Here is a 13,601-nt window from a genome sequence, read left to right on the forward strand (position 1 = left end):
CACACACACACACACACAGAGAGAGAGAGAGAGAGAGAGAGAGAGAGAGAGAGAGAGATGGACTTTGGCATGAACCAGAACACCCCCTCCTCTCAGCAGCAGGGCGACGACGAGAAGAAGCCCCTCGATCAGCACCTCAGCCTCAAAGTCAAAGGCCAGGTACCTCTCTCTCTCTCTCTCTCTCTCTCTCTCTCACACACACACACACACACACACACACACACACACACAGTTCTCTGGGGTCTTTTTCTCTCTGTTGGTGACGTGTGCCTCGGAGATTGCTTTTGAGGCTCTTTGGTGAATATCACGGTGCTACAATTTAAGTCTTATGATCACCTTTCCCTGTCGATTTTTGCCGCGGTTGCTCTCCCCACGACCACTACTACGTTGTGTGCAAGAGCAGGGTCTTACTCTCATGATGATTTGACTTAGAATCGGTGGTAGTTTAGGGCTAATATGGGCTAGATGTTGATTTCTTCAAACTCGCTTTTTATGTTTTTATGTTTTTGGGGTTTTTTTGGGGGAGTGTGTGTGTGTGTGTGTGTGTTTGTCGGTGAGCATCATTTCTTTGTAGATGGTTTTCTTATTTTTGTGCATGTTTTTCGAGACAGTTGCAAACCCTTATTTGTAATTTGGTTGAATTCTTTGGGATTGCTGGTTTGTTGTAATTCAAGCTGGGCAAGTATTCTGGCAGTGACTGCTTAGATTGCTGATTTCAAACTACAACTCACCAAGGCAAAGCAGGTGCAAAACTATGCATGCATGCAAGTCAAGTGTTTTTGCTAACAGTGGTTGGAATTCCACCTAAATTTCTAGCAGCCACTGTGCATGATCTGTTATTGAGCTTTTGCAAGACAAAGTTGTATAGCAGGGTGAAAGACCTTAAGATACTAGAATAATTACTGTGTACTTGTGAAATTGACCTTTAGTTCCCTAATGGTAATTGAGAGAATTGATCAACATGACAGCAGGCATCCTTTTGCTCCATAAAGCCTTTTGTGCCCTATGTTTTTCTATGGCAGTTGATATCTGCGTTTTGTTTTTCTAACAGGATGGTAATGAGGTGTTCTTTAGGATTAAGCGATCCACACAGCTGAAAAAGCTAATGAATGCATACTGTGAAAGGCAGTCTGTTGACATCAACTCAATAGCTTTTCTTTTCGATGGTCGCCGCTTGAGGGCTGAGCAGACACCTGCAGAGGTACGTGAATTACTGCAGCTTTGCTGCTTTACTGCTAAAGTCTTTTTTTGTTGAAATAGCCCTCAGTTGCTCTCTCTTCCCCATCTTTCAAGCAGCTGGACATGGAAGAAGGAGATGAAATAGATGCCATGCTTCATCAGACTGGTGGTTTTCCTTGTTCCAGTACTGCATACTTGTGTCCTGACCAGTGTTAAGATGGAATAAATTTTTAAGCAGCTATTTGTGGAAGTGTGATACCATAGCATGGTAGTGCAATGAATTTATTTTCCAAGTTAATTTACTTGTTTTGCTTTCAACTTGCGCTAAGTGTTTTACCCTGGCAAGGGTGTAACTATCTTGTGTACAGCTGCTTGATGTTTTGTGTCCAAGTGATTTTAGACCTTGAAATCTTAAGTAGTTGATTGCAAAGGCGCCGCTGGTTTGTCTTTGAGCCCAAGGTCTTGTCTAGATTCTGGTTTTGTCCTTGTATCTTTTGACCTTAGGTATGTTCTCTTTAGCCGTTGAAGTACACCATCTACCACCATCGTTCTTTCATCTGTATCAAAGTTCTGGAGACTGCTTTCTCATGTATGAATGATAGCTTGTGAACTTTTTCCATGGCTTTCCAATCTGTTGTCACTGTTCATTCTTTGAGTATGGCACTTTCTTTTAAGACTACTTTTTGGTTTACTTAATCTGAAAGCATACATAGATAGAGCCATCTTCAGAATATTTTAACGAAAAGAAATTCATTCTGCAATTATCAGCCACATAAAGAATAGCTTTTTTTAGCTGGTTATTTCAGACCCTTTCAAGGAGTGCGGCAGCCTGAGAGGGCAGGTAAATCATTTGTAGCCACTGCTTTTTCAAACATGAAACCTAGATCTGAAGGTTTGGCCACATGCTTAGTTTGGAGGTACTCACTCAAAGAATGATGAGGGTTGAAGCTGCTGTACTGTGTGATACATTTTTTTAGTAGAACAGCTTTTCTGTTGGGTAAAATAGTGTTTTCTCAACTATTTTATGGAAAACGCTTGTTTCTAGCTTTTGGGAGAGGTAGCAAATTTCTTTGCCCCACTTGTCATGATGGGACTCTGTCATAAAAAGAGAGGCATGTATGCTGTTCTTCTTCCTCCTCTCACTATGGGAGAAAGAAAGCGAGCTCTTATTTTATAGCTTGAACTCTTAAGATGGTTGACATGCCATCGATGCAAAAAGAGCTAACTGGTCCTGAGAGAGGACGATGTGGCGGGGGTGTGGCGGGGGGTATGTCAGTTTTGCCGTGAGCTGAGTTCCTTTTAAAAAGGCCATTCAGGCCAGGCCTGCTGCTGCTGCTGCTGCTAGCACTTCGTCTTGCCACCTAAGCACGAAACTCCTTGGCGAAACAACCGTCCAATTAGCGAATAGCACGGTCGTCCCTCCTCATGACAGCCTAGCGAAGGGGCAAGAAGAGAGTGCACCCAGAAATCTATCTATTAATCATGGGAAACCAAGGGATAAGGAGAGGAGAGAAAGGAAATCCTAGATTTTTAAAAAATAAGAGAAAAAAATCCCTTCATTGACTCATTGAGTCTTTGTATTCCGATTGATCTTTTGTATTTGATTGACCCTTTGTATTTCGATTGACTCTTTGTATTTGAAAAAGTCTTCTTTTTATTCGTTGTACATTAGTTGTATGATTCCCCACCACTAGCATTAAGAACATTCCCCTTCTCGTAGAGAAGGTTTCTTCTTCTTTTTATTTTTATTTATTTGACTTTCAAATAGGGGGTTGCTTGTCTAAAGGTGTCATCAATAACTTTTCAAGGGCCTAGCTAAGCTCCCTATCTCACTTCAAGATTGGGTTGGTTTGATTGGTTGTGCAAAAGAAAAAAACTCACTTGCGAGGCTACTTAGGCACAGCAATCTTGAAGTTGTGTATTGTTAACCCATTTTTGGGATTAACAATGCACACTATGTTCTACACCAAAGAGAAGAGACTGACTCATCCAAAAGATGATGTATAATTAAGCTCTTAAACAATGGTGTCTATATCTATAACTTAGATAGGTGTTCATGATGGTACGATGGAATACTTTGGCTATTCTCACTCCAAGAGTGGGTGGTAGCAAATTAGTATGAACTTTTTAATATACTTTATGGACATATTATAAGATTAGGCTACTTATGAGTCGCGAGCGTGCTCGATTTATACACTTAAAGTTTGTGAGTACACATGGCCTTTTATGTAAGTCAGCTTTTCTCATAATGTAAAGATACTTTGTGCAATTGAGTCTTGCTCTTACTAAATCTTTTTTTTGATCATCTTTCTAATTGTATGTGAGTGAGCTTGTGTGAGGGAGTGTTTTGAGGTGAGAGGAGGGATAAGGACTCAGACACTTGGTGGTGTGATAATACTTGCAAGAGAAGCAGTACAAAACTAGCTTTCGAATTAGTGGTGGAGTCCTTGTGGCGTGGCTTAAGGTTTGTCAACGATGAAGTATCCACAATGGTATTTGGAGTAGAGGGGTCGATTTTTTGGTGGTGTTGTCAGGGGAACAATTCCTTGGTTTCTTTAATCGTTTTTCTCTAAAGCTACGTCTATCCATTGGGGACATGATTTTTTTGGAAAGCAATCCTTAATTACTCAAAAATAAGCACAGATTGTGATATGTTAAAATCCTTTGGTTGTAGAATAATTGATTCACATTGTGAGAATCTCTTGATTTTGAATATTTGAGACAGAGATTTATTTCAAACTTGAAAATCATTTGGGGTTGATAATTGAGATAAACGTGAGGATTTCTTATTCTCACTCCGTGAAAATCATGGCATTGAGAATCCACATCTTTTGAAAATTTTTATTTCTTTCAAAACGAAATAATCTTATCTTTGAAAATCAATTTTAAAAGCCTAAACATTTGAAAAGCCTAAATAAATTAGAGGCACATTCAAGACAATTGAACCAAAAAATTGGTTAATGGTTATACATCTAGTAATTGGATTCAACCATGTCCATGCTTTAACTGCAAATTCTAGTTTACTATGCATTAGACCAACTACGTACCTTTGATTGTGCCACCAAGTTTCACACCCTTGATGACTCCGATTCCTCTAGTGATTAGTTCTTTGCCTAACACAATGAGTTTCAATCTTTGTGCAAATGTTGGGACACCCAACAATCCTTGTAGCGCCTAGATAACCAAACCTTAGTAATATTGAACATTCTAAGAGGACAAGTTGCACAAAATTGACAAACGGTGCTCTAAACCTAGAGGGAGTTGTACAAAGTTCAAGGAAGCCACCCATAGACATGGCTATAGAGATCTCCAAGCTTATGGACAAATATGATGAAACAAATGATGATGTTCACTTTGTGCAAGTGTTTGAGCAAAGGTGATGAAGGCTTTAGAAATTCACATTATTTCACCTAAGTACATGCATCAAACCTATGATTAGTGGGCACATCCAACATGTGGTCCAGAACTTTGAGGCTTGAGATTAAGGTGAACTTTAGAACCTTGAAGGTAGCCTTTATTTGGGGATTCTCAAGGCAAGGTCCTAGGTGGATCATAGAGTGAACTCCACACAATAAAGAGGAAACTTGATGAAATTGTAAGGGATTGCATCTTTGTGCATGGAAACCTTGAACTCACATGTGAAGACCACGACAAACTCAATGATTCATAAATGAAGGGATGTTATTGAGGAAAAAAACTTTGCCCAATTTGATCATACTCTAAAGAAGCAATTTGTTTAGATAACATGTGAAATAGGGTCTTTCTCATCTAAATTGATAAAAGCAAGGAGTAATGTTAAACACAAATTTTATATTGTGATTATTGCTTTGGGTCAATGTCTTCATTCATGTACACTATAAGCACGATAGTCACCCTAACCCCTGATGAGAGGTGCATAACATTTTTCAATGTCTTCATTCATAACACTACAAGTGCAATAGTCACCCCAAATTGTGGTTGCATCCTAACCCTTGGTGATAGGCGCATCACTCCTTGCACCATCGATGATTGGCATCCACATGACCCAATCAATGGGCTAAATCTCTCAAATGGCTCAAACAGAATGGGCCACGTTGGCAAATCAACTTCCGTAGACTAAAAAAAAGAGACAAACCGAAGGGAACTTGTTAAGGAAGCAATTGGATAAACATTGGAGTAGTGCTTCTCTATTATCGCTCGTAATTGAGTCAAGCTCCCTGACCCAAATGGGTTTGTCTCTTTTTGAGTCAAGCTCCCTTGACTAAAAAAAAGAGACAAACCCAAGGGGTAGAAAGTGCTGAGGAAAAAGCAGTTCGGTAAACATTGCAGTGCTTTTACTATTGTGGAGGACCACACAAAGTAGTAGATATATCTCAACATCTGGAGATATTGATACCTTACAATTGATCATTGCCTAATAAGACCTGCCTTGAGTCTCACTCAAGCTATTTTGATGTACTCAACTCTCAACATTTTAAGTGTGGGTGGTTATCCACAATACCTTTGAGTGTGCTCACACATGCTTGCAAGACAAGGTAACAAAAAAGTCAAAAAAGCTACACAGGAGCTCTGTGTGTGTGTGTGTGTGTGTGTGTGTCTTTCTTGCACAGGTGTGTGCATGCATGCTATCACCAAAAGGGTTGGCATCGAAAGCCACTACTACCATTATTCTTCATTGTCTGGAGGAAGACATGTCCCACCAACTCTTGCTCCATCTCTTTGGGAGTCAATGCCTCGGTGTTTTACCTTGACTAGTAGCACCACCCTTTTGATTTGCTAGCCAACCTCGCCACCTTGAACCTAACCATTGGTGGCACCTAGCTCAATCACCCATGGTGATCATCTCTACTCTGCCTATCCTATCATGGTGTCTACTAATGGTGATGCAACTTAGGCTCACCTTCACCAATTGACAATACTGTCACCCATCAAGAAGAGGTTATACTAACAAAAATGGAAGAAAGTGAGTACCTTGGGCATTTTGGGTGTGTGATCTTTATAATTGATCTTAGAGAGAGAGAGAGAGAGAGAGAGAGAGAGAGAGAGAGAGAGAGAGAATCTCCCACGTCCAACAAATCACTTTCAGTGGATTGTTTTCTTCCTGTTTGAATTTTTTGATTTACTTCAAAAATATTTGGTACTAAGGTACCCACATAACTTTGTAAATATTTTTTCGTGATAAAACTACTACAAAGTAATGGGGTTAGGGGGGTGCATCTTCAACCTCGAGTGCAGTGTCTTGTAGTGGTGTATCTTCAACCTCTAGTGTGGTATCTTGCACACATACACCACACTAGAGGGGGGAGGGGGTGCATCTTCAACCTCTAGTGTGGTGTCTTGTATACACGCACCACACATAGAGGGGGGGAGGGGGTGCATCTTCAACCTCTAGTGTGATGTCTTGTAGTGGTGCATCTTCAACCTTTAGTGTCGTGCCTTGCACACATACACCACACATACATGTGACAATTTGTACATTCATTCTATCTTGCATTGTATAGTAGAAATAGTTGTAAGGTCATGCTCCCATCAGAGTAAGAGATCTCATGAATAGGATTAGTATAAAATAAATATAGGCATTTTTAAGGGAAAAAAGGAGAGGTTAAAACATAGTAAAGAATATATATACATGAACATAGCAAAATGGAAACTAGCACAAAAATGTCATAACTTTGTATTAATATTCTAAATAAAAATTTAATCCATAAAAATACCAATAATTCAAGTCTCATCTCTCATCTTTCATTTGGATAAGACTTTGCAAAGAAGTGTACAATAATATTTTACAAGTGAATGGTATACACATACATATAATAATATGATGTTGGATATCAAGAATTTTAAAAAAATTCATAGCTCCCCTAATTATAAAGAAATGATCCCCAAATTTGTTGAAATTTTTGTACCTTCGCTAATTATAAAGAAACATTGCTATGATGCATCAAAAAATAAAATAAAATCATACCTTCCATAATTACAAAGGAACATTTCTTGATGCGTCAAAAAAATGCAATGGTATAAAACATCAAAGTGGTGCCCAACTTTTATAATCATCTATTGAGCATTTATGGCTTCAATTAAAGGATTATATATTTTACAACATGTTTGGAAACAAAAGCACATTACTAAGAGTAATTAATTCAAAAACGATCCATCAACATGTGCATGATATTACAATCATAAGCTCACAAATCTCTTCAACTTAGTAATGAAAGACCCCACAATTTTACGTGCACGCACACGTACATGCATATGCACATGCACATGTACACGTACACACACACGCACATGCACATGCACATGCACACGCACACGCACACGCACGCACATGCACATGCACATGCACGCGCACGCGTGCACACACACACACACACACACACTTTTTTAGTGAAACCACTTCTACATTGATAAAGTAATGTACATTCATAGCTGTCCTAGAGTGGGACATCTATGACATAAAAAATAGTGGGTAAACACATCGAGCTGTGGAAGAAAGAGCTCTCCACAGTCAAAAGAATCTTTGAGAAACTGGTATGAAGTGATATTTGAAAGAAGGAAAAAGGGTCGACATGAACAACATAAAAAATCAACTGATTCTGGACATGGTAGATAGTCTAGAGTGCCCAGTATCTTGTCCAACCTAGAAAGATCACATAAGCTGGCAATGGTGGTGGAGAGAGTTGACCAAAAAGCCAAAATTGCCTTTGGTTGGAAACCATGCATGTAGGCCCTAACAATCTGCCCAGGAGGGCTTGAGAGTGGGAGTAGTACCATAAAAGATGGGCACTATCTCACATGGATGAGAGCATTGCCTACATGAGGCTAAAGCAATTTGACTATGCGCCAAAAGAATTTGCATAAAAAATTACCCATAATACATCTCCATAGAAACAGTCATTGCTTCAAGGGCAATTTGCTATTTCGTATCCATCCTAATGCTACATTCACCAAGGCAAGGATTTAAACATCCTCCATAGATGATTTACATGCTCATGAATTTTAGGCGTCACTTGCACACACGCATGCTCACGTACGTGCGCACATGCACGTGCGCACGTGTGCACTCACACACAATTGTATACACACGTATCGACACACCGATATTTAAATCATGTTATTTTAGGTACCCAAAACCACCACTACATTTGATTATGTTCTTAAAGCTATTGCTTAATGAAGGCCATAAAGACACACAAATTAATACAAAATTGTATAAGCAAAATAGACAAAAACAAACAATAATTGTTTCAAGAATGGCGAGAAAGCATCAACATGAGTGAGAAAGGAAACATTATTACTATCAATGGGAAAACCATTTTCTAAAGCAACATCTTAAGTTTATTGATATATTATTTTAATCATAAAATATTATACACATGGTAGTCTACCATGGAATACCAATACATATGAGATCCATATGTACTAATTTTGTACATGGCATCATTCATAACTAAATTTAATACTGCAATGAGACAACACACTTTAAACAATGATTAAGGAATGTACCCAAAACATAACCATGGTAGATAGACTAAGAGCCTTGATAATTACCCATCAATAAGCACTCAATAATTACCCATCAATGAGCACTCAATTAGCATCTTTATAAGAAATTTGAAACAGTGAGCACTCAATTAACATCTTTCATAAGAATTTTGAATTCATAAACGGTGGTACAACAAGAAGGAATTGAGCATGCATTACATCAAAACAATTTGATTCCATGACTTTAGCAACTACCCTTAAGGTTTTAGTTTCATGTTGTGCACAACTAAACAAGAACAAATCACCCTTATCTACTTAAATACATCATCATTAAATCATAATTTGCACTTAAGAAAACACTAAAGAACATCACATTCTTCTTTACAAAAGTTTCATAAATTTTCAGAACCAAACATACCACACTATCATCACATATGATGATGCTTATGGTGATCCTACTGATCATGCTTTTACTTTAGAGGAACACACATATGTGGAGGGTTTTACATATGAGGGCATGTTGCATATTTTGGATGTGATGATGCTTATGGTGATCCTACTGATCATGCTTTTACTTTAGAGGAACACACATATGTGGAGGGTTTTACATATGAGGGCATGTTGCATATTTTGGATCATGTATTGATTGATGCAGTGGGTGATGCCTCATATGATTTGACCTATGCTATAGTGGGTGACAGCATTGATTCACATGCGTTCCTACACGATACTGACTTCGAGACGTGTTTCTTCGATTTCCATGATTGTCTACATGACCCTATTTTCTTTGGAGTTGGGATATTCATCTTTGGGGGCATCATATGCCACTTTTGGGATGTATGGTAGTTGATTACATGGCATACCATTTAGATGCACTTATGACATCTCTTGGTCTTGATCTAATGTACCATTTGACATTCCAACTAGGACTTTTGCTTCCCTTTGGCGGATACCCTAGATGCCAGTTCCATGTTTTACTCTCGCGAAGGATGGGCTTATGAGCTATCCCTCGGACTTGAGCTTTCCTTTTGACTTGGGAGCTATTGTTACATTGGATTTGAGGGTTCGTGATACATATTACATTTATCCATTTGACCTAGGAGGATACATACCTAGCCTCATCATCGATATTGGCTTCTTGCAGCTTCCTTCTGACCATGGGAGATATTCAACACTTTCATCATCAACAATGGTCTCTTACACTTTCCTTTTGATCTAGGTGGGAGATTTCTTAGCTTTATCATCGACAGGAGGCCTTCATCCTTTCCATTTGACTCTGGGGGTCATACTGCTCATGTTATGGTATTTGGGTCTTCCATGACAGTGACTTATGTCATGATTTTTGGCTTTCATATATAGCATTTTGTATATGTTTGATTTTTATATAACCACCCTTTGATTTTGAGGATGAAATCATTATAGGAGGGGATGAAGCAATAACTTTAGATTAGGTGTAGGACCATGATCATGGGCTCAAGTATAAAAGGGGGCTCATGGGCCACTATTGTATTTTTTTGGACATATTATGATATTTGTTGGTCATCTTGACTCTTGGAGACTCTTGGCTTTCATATCTTGGCTTATGGAAGGCTATTTCTATCCTCTCGTGAGAGGTTAACTCACTTAGGCATCGTGGTTCTTGTATGAGATTATCTCCTTAATCTTATATTAATCCATGGTGATTATCCGATATCTCAGCTTTATGATCACTCCATTTCATTGGCTCACTCCGTTTTTCCCTTCTCCCTCCTCCTACAATGTCATCTCCCGTGTCTTTCCGTCTCACATAGAAGAACAAAATTTCTCCTCTGGATTTCCCACACGATAGATACGCAAGAGGGGGAAGAGAGAGAGAGAGAGAGAGAGAGAGAGAGAGAGAGAGAGAGAGAGAGAGAGAGAGAGAGAGAGAGAGAGAGAGAGAGAGAGAGAGAGGCCTACTCAAAGGAGCCATGCGAGAGAGAAAGCGGCTTGGTCAAAGGAGCCATACGAGAGAGAAACCACAACTGTCAAAAACTCATTTGAGAATTTAGATCATCATCAGCATGCAAATCATGTTCTTCAAGGTAAAAAAAGGCTTAGGTCCAACATGCTAAGGTTTAAACATGCTACATGCTAAGGTTCCAACATGCTTGCATTAATTAATTAATGTAAAAAAATATTTAGGACCCATATTTATACATGGGTAAAATAACTCATAGTAACCATAGTATAGGGGGATCAACAATTGATGTAGTTAAGCATTTTAAGATTAACAGTTACTTGATTAAACTAAAGTTAGCATTTTAAGATTAACAGTTTTTGAACTAAAGTTAGCATTGTAAAATACATATTATGCTAATTATATTTAAAAAGCCACGTGTCAAGTCAACTTGTATGAGCTACCAGCTATTAGGTCCCTATTATATCTTCCATTTTCCAATTACCTCCTATTAGCAATACAACTCTACCACTAGCCCATAAAACCAATTGCTTTCTTTTGCACTAAAAACATATACTATGTCTTTTAATAACACATATCTTATTTATTATTTTTCATAGCCTTATAATACCAAAAAAACTACCATTACTAAGGTGTTTTCTATTACTTACTCCTCTAATTTAGCAAATAATCCATTGATATTTTCAAGCACATGTGATGGTTTTGCTCTATATTCTCATGTTAAATAGTAGTGTGAGGTAATTTATCACTAAGAGCACAATCATCAAGTTTTCTTTCTTAAAATAGCAAGGAGTCCCTTCTTACAAAAGTAAGTTTTAAAGTTGAGATGCATAAACTTTACCGCGTAACTTGTTTTACATATCACAAAAATGGATGCAAACTATATTAGTAAGTAGCTTTACATATTAATAGTGTATCGACTTTCATACCTTTTTAAAACTAAACCTTAAAGTGTTAAAATTAAAGCTTGCATACCTACATAAGCTAGGATTGTAAGTTCTTTCTTTTTCTAACAAAAGAAGAAGAAAAAGGATCTTTAATACTAGTTTTATAATCAAGCCATAAAAGTGGATTTACCTAGAAAAATGACTTAAGGTTTATTTACAAATTTTGGAGAAATAAAATGAAAATTAATCCAAAACTACATAAAAATACTAAGTGTGTGGTTAACATGCATCCTTTGAATCAAAAAATTGAACCTAGCATAAATTATTAAATAAGTGTGTTAAAGTACTTTAACATGTTAGACTTGCAAGAGAAGTATCTAAAATGGTGTGTCTTCAATTGATGCAAGGTACATGCAAATGGCTTGAGTACATCTAGAAGATTTTTGTATAATATTTTTGTAATAAAGTAATTTTAGGATGCACATGCACATGGCGCATGGGCCTCCACATATAGGACTTAGAAATATTTACACGTGGGCACATGGGCCTTGGGACTATAAAAGGCATATGGGACTCAGGAATATTTACACGGGGCACACGGGCCTTAGGACTATAAAAGGCACATGTCTTGTGTATTTGGCGCCTTTTACCTAATACCTTTTAGACACATTATACACTTTATCTTTCTTGGAGCTATTAGCTTCTTGCACAAGCTTTCTTCATGAACCTATGGCTACTTTAGCATTGAAGAGAAACTTGTGTGGACTACAACCACATTGAGTCTAGTTGTGAGGACTCTATAACCAATGAGTTCTATTAACTTTTTCGATCTCTCTATTGCATTAGTCTTTGCTTAGATCCTTGCTTAGGGAGTGATTAATGCTTAATCACTTTTGGGTTAGGATTTTACAAATTTATAGCAACATTATTCATGCAATTTCTTGCTTCAATTCCTTAGTTTAGTGCTTGCTTAGCTTAATCCATGATCAAACCTTGATTTTATCACTTTATAATTCCTAATTTTTGCGCAATATTATAGTAAACCCTAGAACCAACATTTTGGAGGGATTTCTTGTTTAAGTGAGAGGGATTTGTCAAAGACCTTTGGTGTTGTGCAAATCTTAATAGAGATATCAAGAAAATTGGTTATTGTGCAAGTCTTTGAAGATATTAAAGTGCTGATTGCAAATCTTGATCAAGAAAGTGTGCACAGTTGAAGTTCTTGTGCTGCAAAATTAGATTTCAGCAAAGATCTAGAGCGCAATACATTAAGTGCTCAATCTTTCAATCCTTTTTCAAATCTTGGTTCATTTTCTTGCAAAGAATCATTGCTATGCAAAGATGGACAACAAGTAATTATTTTGGTTTATGTAGAGATTAAGTAAGTTTGAGGTCTAATTAAGGTGATTAGTGATAAATAAGGCATAAGATTAGTTTGGATAATTTCTTGTTTGAGGCTTAATTAAGTAAGTTTGAGACTTAATTAAGGTGATTAAGTAATTTTGAGGCTTAATGAAGGTGATTAGTGAGAAATAAGGCATCATTTAATGATTAAGAATAATTTGGATAATTTCTCGATTAAGAAAGGAGATTAATAGCTTGAAATTAGTTCTAATCTTATCTTACTCTAATTATCATTGAACAAGGTGCAACAAGCTGATATTAGTAGATTACTACATTAAAAGTACCTTAATAATGCTTAATAATAATTAACATAGGCTTAATGGTAGATTAAGGCAAGGATAGCTTGGTTAATGACGTTAAACTATCATTTTTCCACTATAACAGGATTGAAATTGAAAAGCCTCTGCTCTGGCACTTATGATGCTAGATAATGAGCTAGATAAGCTTGAAGCTTGGTTATATATGTTGCTTGATTGCAAACAAGAGAGGCATCTGACTTTGGTTACATGTAAAAGAAAGCATAGATTAGAGAAGCTTTGGTTTTTTTTTTCAATCCTTCACAAAGCATTGGATTAACAGAACTGAGCTCAAAAGTTGCAATAATGTCTCAACCTTAGAATATACAATGAGACCTACGCCTACTACCAACTGCTACACGAAGAGTCTATAGTAGCTAGGACCGGACCGATTGGGGTCTTTATCACACTGAATGTGATGTTGATAACATC

The 13,601-nt window shown here is 37.5% G+C and overlaps 1 protein-coding gene across 1 annotated transcript; it reads left to right on the forward strand.

Annotated features, from left to right (window-relative positions):
- Positions 1 to 59: 59 nt before the first annotated feature.
- LOC147630689 (small ubiquitin-related modifier 1-like) lies at positions 60 to 1,499 on the forward strand. The gene is made up of 3 exons (XM_086810643.1): positions 60 to 159; positions 1,052 to 1,201; positions 1,297 to 1,499. Exons 1-3 carry the CDS (start codon positions 70 to 72, stop codon positions 1,393 to 1,395), a joined length of 339 nt encoding a protein of 112 aa, XP_086666769.1. The 5' UTR covers positions 60 to 69; the 3' UTR covers positions 1,396 to 1,499.
- The last annotated feature ends 12,102 nt before the right edge of the window (positions 1,500 to 13,601 follow it).

Source organism: Cibotium barometz, chromosome 16 (assembly GCF_041138505.1).
Source record: "Cibotium barometz isolate CiBa-2024 chromosome 16, ASM4113850v1, whole genome shotgun sequence".
Taxonomy (NCBI): Eukaryota; Viridiplantae; Streptophyta; class Polypodiopsida; order Cyatheales; family Cibotiaceae; genus Cibotium; species Cibotium barometz.

What these genes read in the sequence shown, in the direction of transcription:
- LOC147630689 (XM_086810643.1), top strand. Translation starts at nt 70, where the DNA reads ATGAACCAGAACACCCCCTCCTCTCAGCAGCAGGGCGACGACGAGAAG. An exon ending in GCCTCAAAGTCAAAGGCCAG is followed by an intron (nt 160 to 1,051) that starts GTACCTCTCTCT and finishes TTTTTCTAACAG; the next exon opens with GATGGTAATGAGGTGTTCTT. An exon ending in CTGAGCAGACACCTGCAGAG is followed by an intron (nt 1,202 to 1,296) that starts GTACGTGAATTA and finishes TCTTTCAAGCAG; the next exon opens with CTGGACATGGAAGAAGGAGA.